General features: G+C 35.1%; 1 protein-coding gene across 2 annotated transcripts in view; it reads right to left on the bottom strand.

Moving 5' to 3' along the window:
• Nucleotides 1–6655: 6655 nt before the first annotated feature.
• SKAP2 (src kinase associated phosphoprotein 2) overlaps nt 6656–24469 on the bottom strand; it is a 177499-nt gene continuing 159685 nt past the window's right edge. Inside the window, exons 11-13 of one of the 2 annotated variants that reach the window (XM_012773351.2) lie at nt 22319–22431; nt 9477–9578; nt 6656–9126 (exon numbers count right to left, since the gene is read on the bottom strand). In XM_012773351.2, coding sequence (XP_012628805.2) covers nt 9486–9578; nt 22319–22431 — 206 coding nt within the window. In that variant the 3' untranslated portion in view covers nt 6656–9126; nt 9477–9485. The remainder of the gene's footprint in view (nt 9127–9476; nt 9579–22318; nt 22432–24469) is intronic. The other variant, XM_012773352.2, reaches the window with a different exon arrangement.

Below are 24469 nucleotides of genomic sequence, written 5' to 3'. Positions count from 1 at the left end.
GTATTTATTGCTATAAACCACAGCACTAGGGGAAGCAAAGAATGGTATGCTTAGAACTCGAAATTCTCTAATCATTTAGGAAAAGGAGGAAAAGTTTTAGAAACAGACTGATCTTTACTTTAATCACAGTTGCTGCAATTCATTATATTTCCACTATTTGCCTTTACCAAAGAGTATGTAATGATTGTAGTGAAAATACGTTATGAAAGTAATAGTTTCCTAATTTAAATTGGTACGGTTAAGGTTTCCCAGTTTAAATTCATAAGAGATGCTTTTATTTTAGAAAGCAAATAACAGGTACAAAATATGGCTTTTATTAAGTTGATAGAATTGATTAATGGTTCAAAATAATCAAGGAATCACATCACAGAGCACTATTTTAAAGAGAAGTGCAAAGAATTAGCTCTATATGAAAATGACATTATCAGATATGTTACCAGAATTATGTACTGCATAATACTATAGATTATAGTTGGTAGGCTAAAAAATGGAATCTTCAGTAACTCTGCATGATAACAAATATATTTAATAATCTTAAATAAACTCAAACTTACTTTGATATCTTCACTTCTAAGTAATTCAAGACATGAGAAATGAATTTTTAAAAAATCAGATCATGAAAGCCATTATTATTTGAAGGAATATGCTCAATTTTTTAGATAATTTAAATTATTTAAGAGTCCTTTGCATCTTTTATTAGCTTTGCCTAAAGTTATAACATTAAAGCATTAAGGTTACATGTAATGAGGTTCTGGTTTGCCCTTATTTCTCGTCCCATATTTTCACAAACTACAAACCAAGATTAGTGCTATATTACAAGGCTAATTTGATCAAATAAAATTGTCTCATTCCTATATATGCATCTGAAGAAAACGTTGATCTAGAAAGCGTTAACACACAGACATTCATAAATACCCATCTGGAAGAAACAGATCATAAAGGGAGGAGAGAATGGGCAAAAGAAATCTGTACAGAAATTTTCCTTAGGGTATCTGTTTTAAAAAATTAAAAATTCTCTGCTAAATCCAACCAACTACAAACAACATATACCAAAGGCCATTATCAGCAGATTGGTGGTTTTAAATATCACAAGAAAAATATATTTAGAAATTTTATAGACAGAAGTAACATCTCTGTTATTGAAATCTCCATTAACAGAAATTGACCATAGTTTGGAAGCCAATGGCTTGATTAAAAAACGCATATAAGATTATAGGAGAATTTAATCCCAAACTCCTCTACGACAATTTCTGTCAATTCTCATTGTAAAATAACAACAAAACCAACAACTTATTAACATTATTCCAAGTAGTATTACAGCCAATGCTGAGTGTTAAACATTTTTTTCCTTGCTTGCTTTTGGTGTGAAGGAAAAATTATGTTGACCATAGTTTCATTTCAGCTCTTGTATCTTCAGATACAGGAAAGCCATGTTTGACACTATTGTTGATTTTTCAAGTCACTTCCAAATACGGTCCCACTTGAGCCTAACTGCAACCCTGTGGGGTAGGGAGAACAGGCACCGCTGGCATTTTGCAGGCAAGGAAACTTATTCTAGGGTACAATGCATTCGGGAATGGAAAATTTCGGTTGACTCCAATTTCACCGTTCTTCCTACTCTTACTGTCAGCTGACTACCACTGGTACAACTCTGTCCCCAGCTGAAGAAACAGACCTATTTCTAAAGGGGTAGAGGTCACTCTCAGCTTCTGGAATTATATTACCATCACTGGCAGCAACTGTGTAAAAGGGGTTCACGTGATTCATACACACAGCTCTTTGCTTCCTCTCACACTTAATTCAGTTGCTACAAGCATTTTGTAAATTTTTACAAAAAGTCAACCCCATTCTGAGCCAATACTGTAGCCCTTGCGTCTCCCTTCCCCTCCGTATATTTGTGTGTGTGTGTGTGTGTGTGTGTGTGTGTGTGTGTGTGTGTGTGTGTGTGTGTTTAAAAGGCTGGAGGGAAGTGAAAAGATATACGTATACACACACACTAGAAAAGATTCTCAGTTTGTTTCCCAGATAATCTCCAAGGATTCAGATGTAACAAAATCTGAGAACCTTTTCTTTCACATCCTAAGACACTGCTTAGTGGCTTAACCTGCTAAGAATTGCACCAAGGTAAGGCAATGTGAAGCTGTTCTTATCCTTCCCTGTGTTAACCTCCTATTTTATCTAGACTATGACTCTACTTGGGAAAGACTGTGTCAAATTCTGTGTGAAATGCCCCTAGCACACTGTTGGCACTTAAATGTAATTATTCAAAATTGAATCATTTAATTAGATAGAAAGAAAAATAGCAAGCCCTGAGACAATACAAAGAATAAGCAAATATGCTGACAAACTGAAAGCAACAGATAGACAACACCACACATGATTGCTACGTTTCAGTTTTTTGATTTAGGACATGTATAACAAGATAAACACACAGCTATACACCTTGTTTTTGCTGGATTTCCGGAAAGCAGAGAGCACAACTGATATTACTAACTCTGTAGAACAGTGAGAATTACATCTCATGGCTCAGATCGACCAGCTCCCCGGGAAAGCCTGAGAGGAGGAAAGTGGAGCAAGAGGATGAAAGCAGGGAGCAACGGAGACTCTATGGGCAAGGGCTTGAGCTGGGAATTGGGAATGGGAGGGTATCCTGGATGGAACCATTTATTTTACACCTAGCTCTACTTGGAGGACAGCTGGGGATGAAGGCAATGCCAAGTCATTCATTCACTGTCCTTTAGAAGCATGATGTTCTGAGTACCAGGCATGAAAAAATTTCAAAGAACTCTGCAGAATGAAATACACCTTGGACACTGAACTTTGGTAAACACTTTTCTCTCTGCTTCACTTATCATTTTAGATCATGGGAGGGCTCACTTTTACTGCCTCTTCTGGCTAAATTCCAAAGCCATATAGTGAATGTTAGTCTTTACTTACCTCCTCATCTTCTTACCTGCCCCCGCCAGCTTCCAATCACTGAGGCACAAAAAAGTTTTCAAAGGATTTGTTCAAAAACCACAACAGAAGACTTTATTTATGATGCCCTGTACAAAGCACTATGTAGTTGCCCAAGGAATAAGACCTTGCACTTCTGTAGCAGATATCCCAATAAAAATTCTTCTTAAATGAACTCGTATCTCAGCAGATAAGTCATATGTCAGATATGGCCATCACTTGGTTACCAAATTATACACATTTTATAATGAAGTTTGTTCATTGATTATAAAGGGCTGAACAGTTTAATGATTCTTTAGTTTCAAAAACAACCCCCTGTCAATTAAAACTCACCCTCTAAAAACACCTGTTTGAGGCAGAAGCAGCCTGGTTTAAAGTCCTCTCCAAGGCTTCCCTGGCTGGTCAGTTTAATTGGGCTTGACTTTTGAGAAGGTGGAGAGGCTGGGAAAAGGTTCTTAGAAAAAGGTCCCTTTGGCCTGGTGTCCTCCTCTCCTCTCTTGCTTGCTGCCTTGATTGACTTCCTATTTTCATCTGGACTGAAAGTTCATGGATAGGAGCGTTCCTACATCAAAGTTTATTCTCCATTGTGGATTAGCTGCTTTGGGTTTGATGTGATCACCATTGTACACTTTAACGAGTAAATGAGCTGAATTCAGCTATCCAATTGTCAATTATTGGACTATTTTTTCACATGCTCCAGACTATTTTATAAGAATAGTATCATCGTCAGTGGCCAACAAGCATTTGTTGAATGCCTGTTATATGCAAAGAATAAAATGAAGCCTTTGGTTTGAATTTATCACAGTACTGCACAGCAGAATGATGCTCAATTCAGGGGAAGGAGGCTGGGTGTAAAGCCTGGCTAGGTAACTTACCACCCTAAGACCATTATTTATTTATTTATCCTCAGTTTCCTAATCAGGAAAATGGTAATAAATAACAGAACTTACCTCATGGGGTTGTTATAAGAATTGAATGAACAGTGCACAGCATGACAAATAGTAAACATTAGCTATTACTAGTCTTAAATTATCATCACATTTGACATGATAGGTAAAGAACACGAGGTTTTCTAAAAGGACTCCCATGGGGGCTGGGAAGAGAAGGTAGTGTACAGAAATCTGCTTATTTGTTGGAATTTTCTCTTCCTCTAAAGCAGTTGTTTTTAACTGGCATACGTTGGTGTCATTAATTTTCTCCCTTGAGAGTACCAGTGTGACACTTTCCTCAAACAAGAGGTAAATTGCTGTTCAAGCTGCAAAATGGCATCTGCTTTTACTGTAGACAGTGTGATATTTTTGTATTAAAAGTTGAGGCCGATAAACAGAAAACAGACAAGTGCTGTGCTATATTGCCTCTCCAAGTAATGGATGGTAAAAAAGAAAACTGAGAAAATGAAGAGGAGAGAAACCTAGGCAAACACCTTTCAAAGTTCCAACATTTCAAAAGGCACTTAAAAGATGGCCTTTGGGAGCTATTTCCGTATTCACACTTTTGCAGATATTCACAAATGTTTTGACTTGCTCAACTTCCAGCCCTTTTCCTAACACTGCAGATCTAAACTGAGCAGTGGTAGGACTAAGGCTATTCTCTGTATTTAAGGTTCCTTTCATCTTTGGGACTCAAAGCACCCCAGTTAACATTACTCATATATATAACTTTAAAGAAATAGGGAATAAAGATTTTTTTTTTTAAAAAAAAAGGACAAAATATGAATTATGATTGGATTTGGCAACAACTGTGAAACTTCCCATTTTCAGAAATTCCTTTTTGATCCACCCAGGGCGGCACCTAGAATGCTTACAAGATCAGAAGGCAGAAGGAGAGGCTTCTCTGATATTAGCCAAGTGGAATGCAGGGCAGCAAGGATTTGGAATGTCTCACTAAAAAGTGAAACTAGATCACTTGCCCAAGGTTCTAGAGTCACCTGTGCCCCTTATTTGAAAGAGTCACAACACTACACACAAGGAAAGAAAGGGAGGAAACATCTAAACACATCTGCCACTTCCTCATTATTGGCAATCTCACTCAATTCTGCTACTAACAATAAAATCTAATCTACTTGTTGATATTATGGGATGTACTAACTGTATAAAGGCATTTTCTTTACCGGATATAGTAGTCAAGCCCCTTTCTCCTCAGATCTCAGGTCTTGAAATATTGTGGGGTGCCAAATTAGTTAATTAACAAATATTTACTGGATATACACCATGTATTTTGTACCATGCTGGCAATGAATCATATGTTTGTGTCTAATAATAGAGCAAAGTCTACTAGCAAAAACAAGAAAAAGCCCCTCAAACATAGCACTAATGAAATGTCATTTTATGTTACTGTGGCTATATAATTTTATAAGTATTTATCTCATCATAACAAAATGTTACACTATCAAGGGTTCTAATAGATGTTCTCGAAGAACTCAACTCTAAGGCAGTAGGTGGATGATAAACTGGCTAAAGTTGAGGAAGTTTAGAAATCCCTTGTTCCCAATCCAGAGGGTAAACTATTATGCATTTGAGTACAGATTAAATTTGTGGAAAGAGAATTTAACAATATACTACTTATTTGTGTCTCTGTAGTTTTGAATACTCAGAATTTTTCTGACAAACTAGGCCATGTTTAATAATTTTTTCTATTATGTATCTGTACAAATTATACTTTTTCACCCTCTGAGTGAAGCTGTGTTTTCTATGGCTTCATCGTGTTTTAATCTCCAATCTCTGCCACCTTCTTTATCTGGTGAATTGGCTTTTCAATATTCTTGAATCTACTAAATTCAAGGGAAGTAAAAGTGATCTCTATATGGTTTGTTTCTATAATTCCACTTAAAAATTGAAATACAAGCAATTGATTGATCTGAAATTTAGAAAAACTTTACTTGATTTAAAAATTCTCACATTGCTTCATTCAGTGTCACTTTTAAACTTTTTTTTTTTTTTAAGCTTTTAAACTACATGCACATTGGAATCAGTTTTCTTCTAGTGGCTGAAATGCAAATCTGAATCTATAGTATGTAACTCAGTTATGTTTTTAATCATGACCCTGCATGGTATCAGAGTCTATGAAGTGAGTAGGAATAGAGTGTAGAAATTATAGGAAAAGTAGAGCCTTAACTGTACACATTTTAGAAACAACTGAATGGAAGCTCTACTCTTTGTGAAAGGCAATATTCAAAGTGTTTGTATATTGACAGCAAAAGAAACCCCACAAAAAAAATCCCCACATATATAGATTTTAACTACAGAAGGTTAAAAGGGTAGGGTTAAAAAGTGGTTTTTCTATGATTCTATAATACTCTATGTATAATTATCTGCAATTAAATTAGTGCATAGTCCAAATAATCAGCTTTAAACAAAATAAAGCATTATTAATAAAAACAATTGCTGGACTAAACAACTTCTTTTTCATAAAAGAAAGTGTCATATGCAGTCAAGTGGCAAAAACAGAATACAGTGAGCTGTGGTTAAGTGTAAATCCTATAGCGATGAAAGTCATTTGTATTATCCTTACTTCTTTGAATAAATTCAGATGACAGCCCTATTTCATTTCTTCATTCAGTTTGGAGGCCAGATGGCATTAGAATCATTTACTTCACCTTGTTGTGCTTAATTACTACAATCAACACACTATTTTCCAAATTAATCATAACAAAGTAATTTCATTAGTAACACAGCAGGCTGTTGAATTATTAGCATCATAACAGTTTGCAAACAATTAAACTTTATTTGAACCTTAAAAATTTGCAGAGTGGAACATTATTGTAAGATCTAATGGCAATAGAGTACAAATTCAGTACAGAGCAAATAATCAAGCAAAATGCTATATAAAATATGACTTACAATCACCTTTGAAAAAAATTAGCTCTCTAACTGTTCATAGAAAAACAAATAAAAGCTAAGCAAACATAATGAGAACATAGCAATTAGCATATTTTCTAACAAGCCATGTTGTTTAAATTCACATTAATGATATTATTATGATCTTGAAGAGTATGTGATATATTGTCAAGGGTGTAAAGAAAACTTTCTCCCTGGTTGTATACAAATGATTTCATCAAATGAATAGAAAGTAGTCATGAATCTAAAATAATGATTTTTTCCCCCTGTCATTCTAATTTTAAGTCCTTTGTTTCCTTTCTTATATCTCCTACCTATGTTCAAGTTAAAAAAAGAACAAAGGCCAGAGGAACTCTGGACAGAAGTAAAACCTTATTTCTGTATTGTCACCATTCACAGAGAGACTGTCTGGCTTGGAATTGTTGGTCATCAGTTGGCAAAGGACTCCCTCTCCTGGATTAACTGTAAAAGGAGGCAGAAATCTTCTAAATGCTTTGCATTCTGGGCGAGTTTCTGCCCGAGTGGGGGAAGGGTTGCCAAGTGGTTTTGTATGCAATGAAAAGCTGCTGCCATCTACTGGTCTTGTTCTAAAAACTTCTCTTAAGCCAAAAGCACTGAAACCTAAATCCAGGAGCAAGGCTACACTGTCATTGGAAACACTGCTTTTGCTTTTCAACCCCTCAGACTTTGAAAACCAGCCCACTAAGCTCATCTCTGGTTGTTTAACTTTTGCCAAAATGATTTCAATGGCACTATCTTAGGAAAAGGCTAACAATTGCACAAATGTATTTTTTGAAAACTTTAACTGCACAATCTCTCTCTCTCTCTCTCATATATGTATATGTATAAACTTAAGTTTACTTACAATTCCTACAATTAAGATTTTTTTTTTACATTTGCAACTAGATAATCATGGTATCAAGGGGATAATGGTAAAACAGATACTCTGAAATATTGCTTACAAATCGTTTCACCTAAATAACTGAGGTTTTTAAATATTACCAGCTCACTTGGTAGGTTAGGATCTTTATAAAGCAAAGATCTGAAAAGTTCAACAAAGATAGTATCTGTTAAGTAATGATTCAATATTAGGAGATTAATGTCTATTCCAAATAATTATTCAATCAGCAATGCATTTTGATATATATATATATATAAATATATAATGGCCATATTGGCACCTCAGGAGGCATTTAAAATACCTCTGATTTCAAATATAAATGAAAAAGTAATGACATGATTCTGCAAATCTTTCTCAGGCAGCACAGAGTATAACTCAAATGTCAAGCTAACACTACTCTTCCGCTCACCTGTTGGTACACTTTACTACCGTGATTTCTCTACACTCCCCTCTCTTGAAGCCTTTTGTTTTTCAGTGCTCTGAGAAGCATAGAGACGACTCAGATCTGCTTTTTGCGGTGGGACTTCAATAGCACAGCAATGACAACGCAGGATAAGAGAGTGCTTGGTTATGCCTTCTTACTTTGAGAATACATTGAGATTCTTTATACCATTCCATTGTAGTAAAATGGGGTATATTACGCATTTTTTATTTCATTAAATTTAAACCAAACTGTGGTAGAAAATGTTGGCACACCATCACGGAACTAGGATATTCATTATTGGTAAAGTGCTTTTTGCAAACCACACTCCTGGTTTGCACTTGTGCTGCAGGTGACAGCACACTGGCATTTGCAATTCTATCATTTTCCTTCTGCAGCTATATTCACCAGGAAGTCATTTTGTCAATCTGTAAATCCTCTTTCACAAAACCATGTTACTCTTGTGTGAAAAATAAGTACTAAGATAAGCTTTGACATAAACACATTCTTTAGCATCTACCAAAAAAACTTGTATGATATATTCGATTTAAAATAATATAAAATTATATTCTAAAAAATAATAGATATCCAATGATTACAAAACATTACAACTCACACCAGAATGAGCAATAGTAGACTATGATAATATAGTAGGCTATACATGTATAAAATAGTGATGAATTCTTTACATAAAGGAAATGGGTAAATAAAAACTATAATTATGTCTTTGCAAAATAGCAACAGGCATAACTTTACTGTTTCCATCTAATTTACATTAATACCCTTCATTTAATTTCACATCGGAGGAATATTTTAATGAATGACTACATAAAATAACAAAGACAAGAGATGTTCAACAAAACAAAGGGAGGTTATGAGCTGTCACTCATGCTTTCACAATGCTTCTAAATCCAAACAAGCAGAAAACAAGCAGAAGAATCTTCTTTTTCTGCAGCCAGAAAGGGAAAGTTGCATTTTAATTTTTTTCTTCAGTCAAAATGTTGATTTTCCTGCTTAGAAAAAAATTACATTTTTAGACAAGGAAAAATGAATGTTTACTCAAAATTTTGTCAATTTAACTCCTTAGAAAGGCCATAAAAGTGGTATTTTACTAAAAAGGAGGTGGTTTCGGAAAACAGCCAGTTATCACTAAAGGAACTTTCCCTAAACTCTTCATTTCCAAAGTAAATTCCATGACATTATTTTAAAAATTAGAATAGATCAAACAAAATGAAAAAGATTTGGGGGCACAATCTTGTGTTATCAGAAAACTATAAAGACTTTTAAAAAGGCAACGACTCATAACGAAGAGAACAGGAGAACATATGAGCTATTACAGAATATTGGATTAAAATGTACTTACCCAGGACTCTCAAATATCATACATCTCCATTATGTAGGCTTTAGGCACCAAGCCAATGGCTCCCTTCATTTCTCCTACCCACCAGCCATATCTATTGTATTCCTAATTGAAAACAATATGCAATATTAACCTTTAGACTGGTGTAAGTACAATGTCGTTTGTATGCAACTTCTTAGAAACGTTATTTCTTTTTATAAAGTTACAAGAGCTTGAGCTGCAAATGGAAACATTTTCATCTTTTTTGTTTCTGGACACTTTAAAATGCTGTTAGGCAAAGATTTAAATTAACTTATAACACAAAGCCTGTTTATTACCAGGCTTAGAACACAGAAACAATCACTCATGATAAGAACTTAGAAAATGAAACTACCTCCAGAAGCCGGCTCTCTCTGACTGCTTCCCCACGCCTGCCCATCTCTGTCTGTTTCTCCCTCTTTCTCCACAAAGCCTGGGAACACCTTTTTTGTGCAAGAGGTTGTTAAGGTTAAAGCTGGGATCCTTAAGATACAATATTTGCCTTCAAGAAGCTTATCATCTAGCAAGGATAAAATTATTTTTTTCACGATAAACTACTTAATTCCTAATTAAACTGATAGGGCCTAAAATGATTTAGAATGTAGAGGGGTATGCTCCTTCTTAAGAAAAATCTAACATTCTAACAGATAAATCAGAGGATATGGAAACACTAATAATACAAAAAAAAGTTGCTTTACAAAATAATTCATAAACAGGTTCCTTTAATATAGCTTCCCTATGGTATTTATTGTTCCTTTTATTGATCATAAACTACCTTAGGTAAAGGATAGGTAGAAGGAATTTAAAGGTGGTGTTAGATTCACCCTTATAGTGAAAGATCAATAGGAAATAAAAGTATCTCAAGTTATAAAGGCAAAATATTAATCTGGCTGTACAAAAGAGTGATTGATGAGTTACTTCTGCATCTACTTTGCAACGTGAGATAAACAAACCTATGCCTCCTTTTCTCCCACTTTTGCCTCCTTTGACAGATGCACCACTGCTTTAGGCATTGTGATCACTCTGTAAACCAGTCTCATATGTCTGCCAGATTGACTAATGTATTTTTATCTCAAATTTATTTATGTTTAGTGAGATACAAACAAACTAAAATGAATTACAAGTTTCAAGAATAATATCTTCCAAAAGCAATACTCTGCACAAGCACTGTAGGATTCAAATTTAATTTTTCATATAAGATGAATTTTTAAAATCAATCCTAAAAGTAATTCAATAGGTTATGATTTTCCAACATGAGTCACAGACAGATAAATGTGCATATGCATATTGAGTTATACGTGGGGAAAGTACGTTAATACTAGTACAGACTTAACATTTGTATTGATTAGCATGCTATTGACCAACAGAAGGGGAAATTATGCAATTCTTCAATACAAATGTAGCAACATTAGCATGTATGTATTGATACGTAGTATATTAATAGGGAGATTATAAGATAAAATCTAGAGGTGCTTTTTAAAATAGTGGGCAGCATCAGAATTAGGTTTATTGGAAGAACAAAGTGGAGGGAGAGGGGAGGAGAGATTAATCCTGCACTTATTCTAATGAGGCCACAGCTCTGGCTTGTGAAGCAGTAGACTCAGATATTAAGTTTAAAAGTTCACTGGCAGTGTGAACTCAGTGGACAAAACTGTCTAAACAACGAGAATATTCTGATGCCCAGAACTCAATGATGATAGCTATAATCTATGTAGGATGTATTTATCAGAAGAAAATACCAATTTACTGAAAGCCATTATTAGCAGCCATGGTATCCTAATAGGTACCTAATAAAATTGCCCTTTTCAGTTTTTAAGACAATGAATACAATTAGAGCCTAAGGCTTAACAAAACAAATGTACTTAACCTTCCACAGACTATTGCAAGATTTCAAAATGGATAGTTAACAGGGTAAGCCTGACTGTTAAAGCTCTTACCCAATGCCAATCTAAGAAATTTTAAATTGATATTTGGAAAGAGTAAAGTAACTAGTCACCCCCACCCCAAGACAGACAAAGAAAACATTTAGTGAGAGGACAAACTGACCTATAACTCCTTCTGGAGAATGGCCCTCAATCTGGGCGTCAATGTTTACATTCAAATTACAAGCCAGAAGTACATATTATTTTATTATATTCTACTTTGGTTACAGTCTGTACCGTCCATTAAGGTTATACTGTCATTTGCAAAAAGCTTTACTCAACCCGAATTTAAGAAATTGATTTCCAACAAATTACATCAACAAAGGACTGATGACAGACTTCACACCTGAGAGAATTCTGTACTACGGTAGACCCGTAAGATTCATTAAATAAGAGCAGAGCAGTTAACAGGAATAAGAAAGGAGCTTACACAACTGTAAACAAATTCCTTAAAAGTAACATTCTAGGGAGAAATAAAAAGTTTTAAACTAAAATAGTCTTAAATGCTTCACTTAATTTAAAATAATTGAAAAACATAAATACTTCATAAAAGTACCCTAAAATATCACAGATTTAAATCACAAAAGGGTAAAACTAAAAACCAGGATATTTGTTCCTTTATAATTGTAAAGAATTGCATATAATATTGTGGAATTAAGTGTGGAATTAAGAGATAAGATAAAATATAGTGACTTAAAAATACAGGAGGCAAATTTATGGATTTACACTGCAGCCATTAGAGTATGTTGACAAGACTGCAAACAAAGGAGCTTTTACTTTTACCATTACCATCCTCGGTATGAGCCTCCTGAGCAACATGAATCCCAATTAAACCATTTGCAGTCTATAAATTGCAATGAAAATGCTTCGTGGAGTACAGTATTCTAAACTTTGGCCTGAAGATTCACTACCATGCAAGGTTTCCTCCTGAAGAAGAAAATCTGCCTGTCTTTGCCTTTCCTTTTTCGCCACCCCAAACAAATGTGATTACGGATGTCATATCACTCACAGAGGAAAACAATGCAATCGATACAGCGTTGTTTTGCAGTCCACATACTCACTATAGCATTGTTCCATAAAGTCACAGGTGGATCATTTAAAACAAAACAACAAAAACTCTCAAACCTTATCTTGTTAATAAACAAAAAGTAAAGAGACGAACCATACCAGGCTGCCATCTAAATCTTTGAAAGGTTAGGAAGCATCATGTCATCTTTATGGCACACAAGAGCTCAGGTACAAGACGGTCTGCCATCTGGTATCCTTCACCCTACTCGGCTCTTAACATCAACTGAAATGCTAACATAGGCAAGTGACTGTACTTCAGGAGGACTGATAAAATAATGAAGAGTCCTTTAATCTACAGGAAACCATTCTAGTCAATTTATAAGAAATATTGCATCCCTTTGTAGGACGTGTAATTATTTTCTATTAATCATGTGCTATAAAGCTACATTATGCGGTTATTCTGTTATCACTAGAAAGAGGCCTGCAGTCAGCTTCTGACAATGTTAGGTAATTACTAACACAAAGCTGCTTTCTCCTCTCGCAGTAATGCTATCAAGATCCAGAGGTGTAGCAACGCTTATTGTATCAAAATAGGACTCAAAAGAAATTCAATATCTGCAAAATGGATGGCTTCAAGGCAAAATGTAATGTGGCAGTCAAAGGACCAAAAAGAAAAAGCCAAACTTGCCCAATAATCTGAGAAAATAATAGTAAGGTGGCACTGAACACTTGTGATCTATAATAACTCCTGCATTTTCAATTTTTATGCCATTAAAATCACTTTGTTTTATTTTGTAGCTAAAATTTTAGGCCCTAATTAATATTTACTAAGCAATAAATTAAAGTGATTGTGTAAGAAGGCAGGAAAAAGGGGCTAGTTGTGATAAAGTAAAACAGAGACTTTATCCAACACAATAGTAAACATATGCCCATGTTTACTCATTAACTAAATCTTCTCTCTCTGCTAGTGTATTATTTTACACTTAAATAAGGCCCCAATATTTACTTAAATCCTTTTCACCACCATGACTTTCATTTCTCAAACATATTAATCCACTTTCTGCAAAGGATATGATAAAAGAGTGCTGCCTTAACAGAAACCTGACACTTCTAAGATTTTGAGAGGCACTAGCCCTTTCAGAAATTAGTTATTGATATGTTTGAAAGCAACAGGTGTTAGAAATGTTAAAAGGCTTTGTGTTCTTTTTCCAAACATATATCTGTGCCTCAAAACATACCAGCCTTTTGTAGAAATTAAAGCAATTTTATTCACAAAATATAAAATACAGCAAGTTTCAGAACCAATGGACTTCACTATTGTTTTCCAAGTATTCCCTGTGATATTTTCAAATTATTCATAAACACTGTAGTACTATGAAAACTAGATAGTTATTTTAAAGTATATAAACGTTTACTTCAAGGCTACCTCTTCAGATTCTTCCTTTTTATTAACTCTGATCAGAAACTTTGTAAGAATCCTCTCATTTCTCACGCATCATCATTTCAAAAAGTTCTCTTCAACAGGAACTTGACAACCTCAGTGTTTTACTATTCCTATCTGACATTAACTGTTGTCTTAGTGAGCTAATCTGTCGAATGAGGAAATTGACACTCACAATCTCTAAGGTCCTTCATGACATTTAAATACTACCATTCGTGAACCTGCTTAAAGACATTAAGTGTCCTAGTAGTGTATGGAAGTCAACCTCATTACTTTATAATTTACTATGCAGGTGTGACTTTGAGTTCCTCTAATCCAAAGAATTAATATTTTTTTTCTCCTTGCACTCTTCTACACTCCATTTTTAAAGCAAGAGAGACAAAAGGACAAGGAAGCTTATGGAAAGAATTTAATTCCCTTAACAAATTTTAGTTTATATCCCCAAGAGTCAAGACACATTTAAGTCAAATTTCTACATAATCAACAGTTATTAATATAATACCACAGAGTGAAAACTGATATTCAGACTGATGATTCACAGATAATGTTAGGCAAAGAAAGATCAGATCATGCTTAGCAGAGAGTGGCTTTGGTACGCAGTGTACAGTATTTAACCTACCAAGGCATGACTCTATGAACTGTTCTCAGGTTTGCCCACTCCACGCTATTCTGTCACCACTATAGTTCAGGCCTTCATTAGCTTTGCCTCTCTGTTCTCCCCAGAAACTGTTTTCCTCAGTTTACCCTGCTGCTCAAGAACTTATACTAGCCCCCCACTGCATCAACTACAGACTCCTCTGCTTGGCTTGTTCCCGCCCTACTAGCAACCTTCTCCTGCCACTGTTCCGGCCGCAAGCCCACCCTCGCACCCCACACTCTCTGCCACCTCCACACGCGGTGCTCCCTTCCCAGGGATGCCTCCCCTGCCCCCGCCAAATCCCATCCAACGACTAGGACCCAACTCAAGTTACTCGACTGTCATCCATTTTTTTCTCCGAATTATCTAATCCATGCATCTCTCATTTCGAGCTGAGCATTTATTCCTCAGTGGATTTTATGTACATTAGTTTTATTCCTTCCACTAAAATAACGTACAAACTCACTGAGGTCAGGGGAAGGCCTTACGCTTACTCCAAATGCCCCACAATGCTGGATGTGTAAAAAATGTTCAAAAAAAACAGATAGTGGATGATGAAATAGACTTCATCTTCATTTGGGATGATGTATAAGCTGACTATCCTAAATATTTTCTTAGGAAATGTAATTTCCAGTAAGGGGAATATCTTTTCATTTGTATATATTAGACGTATTTAAAGACTTTCAGTAGTGACTAAACAAACGTTTGTTCTAAAGCATGTTACACGTGCAAGCCCAGCTGTGCAATCTGAAGTAGGACATTGCTCCTAGTCAAACTGTTGCCTCCATGTTTCCACTGTACTATACAGGATGCCTTGTCTAAAGAGCTTAAATCCCATGTGCAGAAACTAAAGTATTTGCCTCCTTTGGAACTGGGACCAGATAATTCTAGTTCTCAGAAGAAATGAATTCAGCTGGATTTATTTGTAAGCATTGAAGAGGTTAAGACAGAACCCTGCAAAGGTAGAAACAGTGGGAGGTATAAATGGAAAGTCTGCTGGTTTTTCAGCCTCTTGTTAGTATTTTTTTCTTCTCAGAAGATCCAGAGTCTCATCATAGCTCTGTTGCTAGCTAGGTATGTGACACTTTGGGCAATCCTCAAGTTCTTTAGTGATGATTTTTCTTTTTCCTTTGTTGGTTTATATATATATATTCCTCATTGAGATTCTATAATAATGCAGCTATATACCTAATATAAATTGATAAGCCTAGTTATTACACATTTGGGCCCTTACAGAATTACTTTTATGAAATCTTTTGTTATATTTACTAAGAAGAGTTTTTGTTGAGGCTATTACCTGCCATTTTGCACTTATTACGTAAAGTTGTTCAGGTCAGATATTCAGTGCAGATTCTAGAAATTCATGCGGGAATTTTTTTTTTTTTTTTTTTTTTTAAGTAGCCAGTTGCCCAGAAAAGCCAAGATTTCTGCCCTATGATTAAAAGGAATTATTAGCTCCCTATCTTTCCCTTTTTCAGTCTGGTTGCCAAGAAGCTCAGGGCCAAGGTAGAAGTTCAACTGCAGAAACTCTATTGTCTTTTAAAATTTCCATAGGGATGGTCCTTTTTCCTTTGGTCTTTTACTTATTTTTCTCCAATTATGTTCAGTCTCAATTTCTTCACCTATAAAGTGAAGGGCTAGCACTAAGGACTCCCTACTCTATGATTCTATCCTTCTAAGTTCTTTTAAGAAATCAGAATTATTTTCTATTTTTAACTCTATTTCGGTAAACATACATTAAACATCTGTCTAGCATAATGTTAGATATTGGGGATAGAAAAATACTTAGGACACACTGTCTACCTCAAGAACTTCAGAGTTTAAAGAGAGAGAGAGAGAGAGAGAGAAAGGTAATCATAACATTGGATGTTGGTGGGAAAGGGAAGACATTTGTAAAAAGAGAAGCAACTAATTCTACAATGGAATCTAGGAGGTTTTGCATAGAGTGACAGTTGGGCTCCAACTTCAGATAGAATAAGGAAATGAGTAATAAAAAGCAAGTGCAAAGACGTGGAGAGATAAAAGAATGTGCTGTGCTCAAGGAAGAGCAAGTAGTTGAGAATGTGGTTAACACAAAAGGTACAGGAGGAAGATATGGGAATCATGGTATAAGATGAGGTAGGAAAACTAGGTTGGAAACATCAGGTTGGTTTGGTTTCTTTCAGTGTTTCTCTGGCTGCCTACCATTCTCCAAGAAGGTAGGGGAAGAGAAATGATCCTGTCTGTCTACTGGATCTATACTTCCCTTTCTTTGATAGGACCATCCTCCTCCCTTTTCCATTGCATTCTTCTAGATTTTATATCTAACAGACACAAAAAATAAGCACTTCAATATCTGTTGAATGAATAAACTCCATCCACATGTGAAGTTCTAGTTCAAGTTCTATTTCCATACGAGTCTTTCCTTAATTACTCCAGGCTTTACTGATATCCTCCTCTTCTGGACTTCTCTAATACTGCAACATTTATAGCCTACACTGTATTTTCTATTTCATGGATTGGTCTTCCCCACAACTCAACTACAATACCCTTGAAACAGTGCCAGCTTGTGGCTTCCTTGGATCCTGCTAGGAATAATGCTTTGAATAATTTAAGTGTTCATCAAATATTTGTTGATTAGAAAATGGAATAATTTTGACCATCTATAAAAGATTTAATTATGCAGGAGATACTGTCGATAATATGGTTCACTGTCGTGTAGAAAGGAGATGTGATAGTTTTAATTAAACTGATACAGAAAAAAAGTTAAAGTCCTAATCAAGGCCCACTTGAGTGTGGCAAAGTAGAAAGAGAAAAGATGTTAGACCTGCAACGATTCCTGGAAAAAACACTTACTAGGTGGGTATCTTCAGGCAATTTCCATAATAATCTTATTGAGCATCAGTATCCTAATCTGCAAAATTATAACAGCATATATTTCATAGTTTATCATATGAATTACATGAGTGAAAAGTATATTAAGTGCCTACAACAAGGCATCATAGGTGCTCAATAATACTTTCTCCTTCCCTCCCTCTCCCTACCCATTGTCTCTTAATTGGTATAACAAAATATCAGAGCAACAAAAAATAGAGTACTTTGGAATGCACAACATGGAAATCTGATTATTAATATTATGAGGTTTCTACCCTACTCTTCCAAAGAGAATCTGATCTTCCAATGAGAATATTTGAGAAACAACCTTTTCTTAGAATTTTACTGATTATTCTTTGATAGACAGCCAAATATTCAATGATGAACATCTGCCACTTATCTATAATTTATTAAACATTTACCCTAAAACTTTTCTTAATCAGTAGCCTATCTCTACTGTCTCATGCCTAATAATTTTGCTGGAATATCTAGCTTCATGTTCTAAAGGGATGAAGAGGGAGACATTTCAAAGGAGTAAAGTGTGCTGCATACACTGAGAGAGTTACTTACTGATTTTTGAGGTAGAGGGTGGGGGAAGAAAGAGCATAGGAAATCATGGATTGTTCAATTTGAGATTCTTAAATTTTTACCATCCTAACATATCTTTTACATAAACAAAACAAAAGGAAACAAAAAAATTTATCAACTTTGTGTTTTTCTTTAAGGTTTTTTCTTCTGGCAAGCCCTTGATTATTCCATGCTGAACTAAACCAAGGAGGCCCTGCAGCCTGGCTCCTTTCCGAAGCAGCCCCCTCCACTGCTACCTCTGCCCATCCTGCCTCTCTGACACTGCCTTCTGGTTTATGCAGTGCTATGCAACACGCCTATTGCCATATACATGGATCCTGCTCTTGAAATTATGAAATTTCACAAACACGTTTCTAGGAAAATACTATGAACTACAATATTATGTCCATGTTTTATTTAGGCGATAATAAAAATGAAATTCACACTAATAAAAGAATTTGTTTTTTTTTTGTCTTAGCATTTCAAGTTCTCAATTCCATCCTTCTCAGCAAAATGAATTTTATAAGATCCAAAGCTCAAGAACTCTTCTTACCATAGAAATTATAGCATGATTTTAAACAACCTGATTTATTTATAAATAAATAAATAAATAAAAGTTTTCTACCTTGAATATAATTTTCTTCCTATCAAATGAACATGAAACCAAGATTTATGTTTTGGAGTTAATCCACTAATGACGCAACTGTCATTAAAATAAAAAATTCCACTTTATCCATCCTTGTAAATTTGCTCCACTTTTTTTAGGGGAAAAAAAGATTTCCAGATCTCCACTGAACTATTGAAGCATTTTTAACACATAAAAACCCCAGCAGCAATCCTATATAAAAAGAACTGTAAAGCAAAAAGTTACTGGCTTGCCTTTTAAGGCAAGCAGTATTTAGATTTATTATTAGTGAGGTTCAAAGGTTAAAACTAAGAAGATGCCCGTCACTTTGAAGGAGGGGCTAGCTCAGCTAGGGGTCACATGGCAGCTGCTAATTGGAAAATGTTAAAGACAGGGGGGAGGGCAGGGTATCTGCCTACTCTTCTTTCTTTATTGTAACATTTAATTTTCACTGGAAGGAAAAATAAAGGCTAAGATTTGTATAATTCTCAAAAAAGGACTAAATAAATCAGCCCCAGGCTGACTGAGCACAGCTGATACTCCGTCAAGGCTTCCTTGCAAAACAGAAAAAGAGGACTGAATTTTAAAATAAAACTACAGGGTGCCCCCAAAATCACCATACATAGGGAAAATGGGAAATTGTAGCTAAATGTACCTTTATTTACAAAATATTCATTACAAAATTTTCCCTTGTATGGAGACTTTTGGGATGCCCTGTATATTTCTGTAGTGATTTTTTAAATGAAGACAACTTAATCCCTAAACTAGTTCAATGTTTTCTGCCATTAGATTTACAAAATTAAACACTCTTCATTATAATACATGCCATTTTATTTCTTGATTTGTCTAAATGTTTACTTATATTGAAAGAATGCATCTTTTCTTAAACTATTTTGTGTTGCCTTTTTAAGATCATTTTCAGAACTGACAAACTTCTAGAAGGTAAGTTGAATCAAAGAGTGATAATTTAATATTTCAAACTGCGATTGAATTCATTACCAAAAGAAAGTTGAATATCTTTAAAATATTTTAAATGGTTTTATTAGAAAATTCATAGCATTAATTTCTTTACAAAGTATACATTTTCTATGTCTCCACAAAAATTATGTTAGATTCCTTAAAATGTATTATTCCTTATACATACAATTTCTATATTTAATTCAGAATGATTAACAAAGTTTCCCATGATTAATTCTAATTCTTTATTTACATGAGATAGGAAAGTAATAACCCATATCTAGATTTAAAGTTGAATTTATGACACCATTTTGATTGTGCACATTAGCTGCAATTACCTGCACCACTCATTCTGAGCCACTAGATGGTGTAAAAAAATAAATTAAAATGGTAAAATCTCATTCCATTGCCATGAAATATAATGCTCAGAAAGATTAAACAAATCTCTAGGCATATAGCAATGCTAGAAATTTCTATACTAATTGTGCTTTTAAAAAAATTGTGAGTACATAACCCTGGCCCTACCTTAATCTAGAATTAAGCCCTTTTGAGCAATTTTTTTGTTCTCTTTTATTAAAGGCCTTGAATTCTTAAGTTATAATAATACCAAGCTTTCAAAATTACAGTCGTCATTCACATATTAAATGAATTTATGGTATTAATTTATGGTCTGTGTTTGCCAAAGTTTTGATAAAACTGGAAGGCCAAGCCAATAAAAGATTATTACAGAGTCTCAAGAGATTCCTATCTGAACTCGCCCAAAATGAGGTAGGAAAACAAGAATCTTCACAAACATACACTCAACCCCAAAGCAACGTGACTACCAACAGCCAAGACACCCATCAATGGCCCAGAATGCATCCAAATCCCATCAAATGAGAGTGAAGTATTCTTTCTCTTCACCCTCACCAAGATTTATTTACCAGGTTGATTCTACCAGGTCCACAGCTGGGTAACTGTAGGTATTTAATCATTCAGCCAGCGATGATGATGTGCTAACTGACAAGATCTTCTTTCCTGTTTCTTTCTTGGCTCTTTTTGCAAAAACCAAAATGAGCCCCAGGTAAAATATTCATCTCTAGAAGGTCCCTAATAAATATGATCATGATGGTAGAACTTCAAGCTTTGTAAAAGGCTGATGGAGGACATATTTTTGGTCAGCTCTCTCCCAAATAACAGCATTTAAAACTTTTTGATGGAAGTATATGCTTCCCTTGAGCTGGACCACCTCTAACCCTAGTTCTATGATCAGGCTTCACAAACAGAATTATGGTCTCCACAAAACACGTTTGGGAGAACAGAAACTACCCCTACCCCCAGAATCCTAAAAGTATGATACACAGCCATGATTATATTTTTAATTCCATGTTAACAGAAAATTATTTCTTGAGGCAGTGGTGGAAGTAAGACATGCCTATGGGAACGCTGCTCGTTTCATAGCCCAATTTGGAGAGGTTGGTGTTCTCCTTAGGCTTTCAGAGTTTTCCGAATAACCTGCAAGTGCTTATATCTTAATGTTCTTGGATTCTTGGTGCCAGAATGGGCCTATGGGTCTTACCACATTATGGATGCTTTATGATATTTTCAAATTAAACAGAAGGAAGGAAGGAGGGAAGACAGGAAGGGAGGAAGAGAGGAAGGAAGGGAGTGAGGGAGGGAAGAAGGAAAAAAGGAAAGAAGGAAGATTCAAGTACAAGAAAGAAAACAGAGGAAAAAGCACTGATCTAGGAGTCAAGACACCTAGCTGACTATGGCACTTTCTTTACTCAAGATTGTTCATCTGTAAAACCAAGAATAGATGATCACTGCTAAGATCCCTTACTCTAACATTCTATGATCTTTGTGTTATGATTTTATGCACCAGCCATCTAGTGTTAAAATTCAATATGTGACCTTATTTCCAAATTCACTTCTGTATCTAACAAGTCATATTATAGCTCTGAAAAGTCCAAAATATTTCTCTAATCAAGAAACCACATTAAACTCCTAGACTTATGATTTAACATTCCCCTACTTATATTTAAATTGTTTCCCTATATCATTTGTTCCTAAAATAGTCTCATAAAAGTAGACAGAGGGGGACTTTTTAAATCCCTGTTTTACAGTAGGGGAAATTAAAATATGAAAATTAGGGGAGTTCACACATGTTATCAGAAGTATAATCATGATAAGAAACTTGATTTTTAAATCTAAGGACGAAAACATTCTGAATAATCTAGTATAAGTCTTAAGAAGCAAAGACAAAGATTTACATACAATATATAAAAAGATGAGCTTATAGCAATATACTTTGCTATTATGTTTACAAATATAGTATGTTAAAAAAATTACCTAAACCTGTCTGAATAGAAAAGCACTGCTTTTAAATTGTCGGAACACCCAATGTATTTACATAAAGATGAAAAACTTGTTCTATAAACACAGTTTCCAGTAGTGAATGGCTGACAAAATCAGAATAAGCACACAGAAGAATAAAAAGGAAGAGGAAAAGAAAAACATAATAAATAACCTAATACCTTACAATGTTAACTTTCGCAGAAGTATATTGTTTCTGGAGAAGGCAGTGGGTGGATGTGAGCCAAGGGCTAAAGTGATAGGTAAACACACTGTTAAGTTGAATCCTGTTATCTGATTGTGTTTAAAATTTGATTATATTTCACTTGACAAAATAATTAATTATTTTGAACTCCCAATTGTTAGCAAGGACCTAGAGGAATTCCAACTGGCATCTTTCCCTAGTGCTATAAATCCAAATGCATTTAAAATTCCAGCTTTGTATTCCCCCTTTGCAGTTGTCATTTTGGGGTATCTCCTTACCTTGCTGAGAATGTAAATCACATCACCACGCTTAAATGACAACTCATCAGAAAGATGTCCTGTACAATCCCACAAACCCTGGTAAAAATTAGCATAATCAGTATTTTTATCTCCTAGGAAGAAGAAAGAGAAAGCATGAGTTAGAGCTTTCATGTAATGAGCCCTTATTTTAAAATGAATCAACGGTTTCAAATAAAAGGATGCCCTAGATCACCATAATTTAAAAAAATTCTATCCTGAGTAAATGAACATATTACATCCACACAAGAATCCTACTTCTTACTATTCTCTAATTAAGGCAATTTTCAAAAATCGGATGCTGAATATCTTTTTTTTCTTTCTCCACCTTCCATCTAAAACCTGTCATTGCAACATGTTCTCATCAAATCAGCACCGAAAAGTCACTTCCTACTTATTTTGTATAACACACTTAAGCCCACCTGCAACATGTTTTGAAGATGAGTCTGACACACTTCATGATGACCAATATCCATGAGATGTGACACACACAATGTGAAATAACCATCTCACAGAATTTGGGACACTTCATAAAAATAATAATAGTAAAGGAGCTAATATACAAACATAAAACCAACTAGGGAACCAAATATGTTTTTTTAAATCTTAAAACCTAAAGCTGGTTAAAGAAAGTAGATAATGTGGAAATAATATAAAGGGTAATTGCAGCTCTTTTCTTTGGGGACATTTGTACCCAAAGCCTCTCAAGCTTATCTCTGATATATAATACTTTAGCAACTTTGAAATTGCCAATGCTGAAGCTGCATTTTTCAACAGATTTTTGTCAGCCCCAGTTTAGGACATTAGGCTCTGAATAAACATGCAACATACACTGGAGTTATCAGCTCATCCTTCTAACAGCATAAGCACAATGGATGTGATGTGCTCAAACTGCCATACAGACCATTAACTGATTGATTATTTAGCGCTTTCCGCTCTGTAATACCACAATAAACTGGGTAATAAATGCTTTGTCACTTATACAATGTGGGTCTCCTGAAACACAGAACAGAGTTAAATACACTGGATGCTTTTGTTACACTGAGAACTGTTTCCTGTTTTTAATTTCATGATAATTGAGTTTTGATGAGTTAATGCAAAAAGAATGCAAGTAATATCAATAAGACGTCCGTGTATTCACCAGCCAGGCAGAATATATATGTGCTGACAACTTCCATCATTGGAATGTCATCTTTGAATTCTGAGGGGATAACTGTGAAGACACATGCTGGACCAGGGTTGTCATCTTAGTTTTGTTATATGGCTCTCAAACAGCAGGCTTCTTGGCAATTCCAACACAACCAGTCATATTAGCATGTCATTATAGTGTTCATCTTATTGCACTTAGTTTGTGATTAATACAAAGTGTTAAGTTTACCAGAAATTTTATAAATTCTCTTTAATATTGAAAATATTTTTTAAAGCAAAAAAAAGAGAATCTGCATAATATGGAGCCTGAATATTTAGCGAGGAGGATGCTACTCTTCAGTTACACTTGTAAGAAAATACGCAACCTAGCAAAATGCCCCTATTAAATTTTTGTTTTTAGGTTTCTAAGAATTAAAAATGACAGAAAGGGACAATGGGAGGGGAGAGGTAACGAGGGAGGCAGACAGAGATAAAGACAGACACCTTATTGACTTCTCCGCACTAGCATTTGAGCACTCATCACTGATACCAGCAGGGATGTATACAAGCCTGGGAATCCAACCAAGAACTAACAATGCTTGTGGCCACCCTTCATTACATCCTCCCCCGCCCCCTCGCCCTGCCCCACAAGCATATATTAAGTAAATTCTATAAATGGACACTAGAGGGCACTCTGGCTGGCCAGATCACTCCAAACATAGTCAATTTTTTTTTAGAAAAAAAATCACTTAATAATAAAGTGACTGATTTCCTTTAAAAACCACTTATTTAGACAAATAGAGATTTAGAAGTTGAAACATTCTAGTCAGATTAAATCAACTGCTAAATGGGTCAAATGTTGCGCCCCATGCAGTCCGTCAGTGTCAGTTTAAAAGTCAGGGAATTAGAGCAAAGAGAGGATGACATCATTTCACATGCAAGGCCCTCCCCCACAGCAACTGGCCAGGAGGTAAAAGGATCTGAATGGCTGGTTTCCCCAGTCAA

This window comes from Microcebus murinus, chromosome 9, assembly GCF_040939455.1.
Source record: "Microcebus murinus isolate Inina chromosome 9, M.murinus_Inina_mat1.0, whole genome shotgun sequence".
Lineage (NCBI taxonomy): Eukaryota > Metazoa > Chordata > Mammalia > Primates > Cheirogaleidae > Microcebus > Microcebus murinus.
The sequence above is the reverse complement of the archived record's forward strand: the minus strand, read 5'-3'. Positions and strand labels throughout refer to the sequence as shown.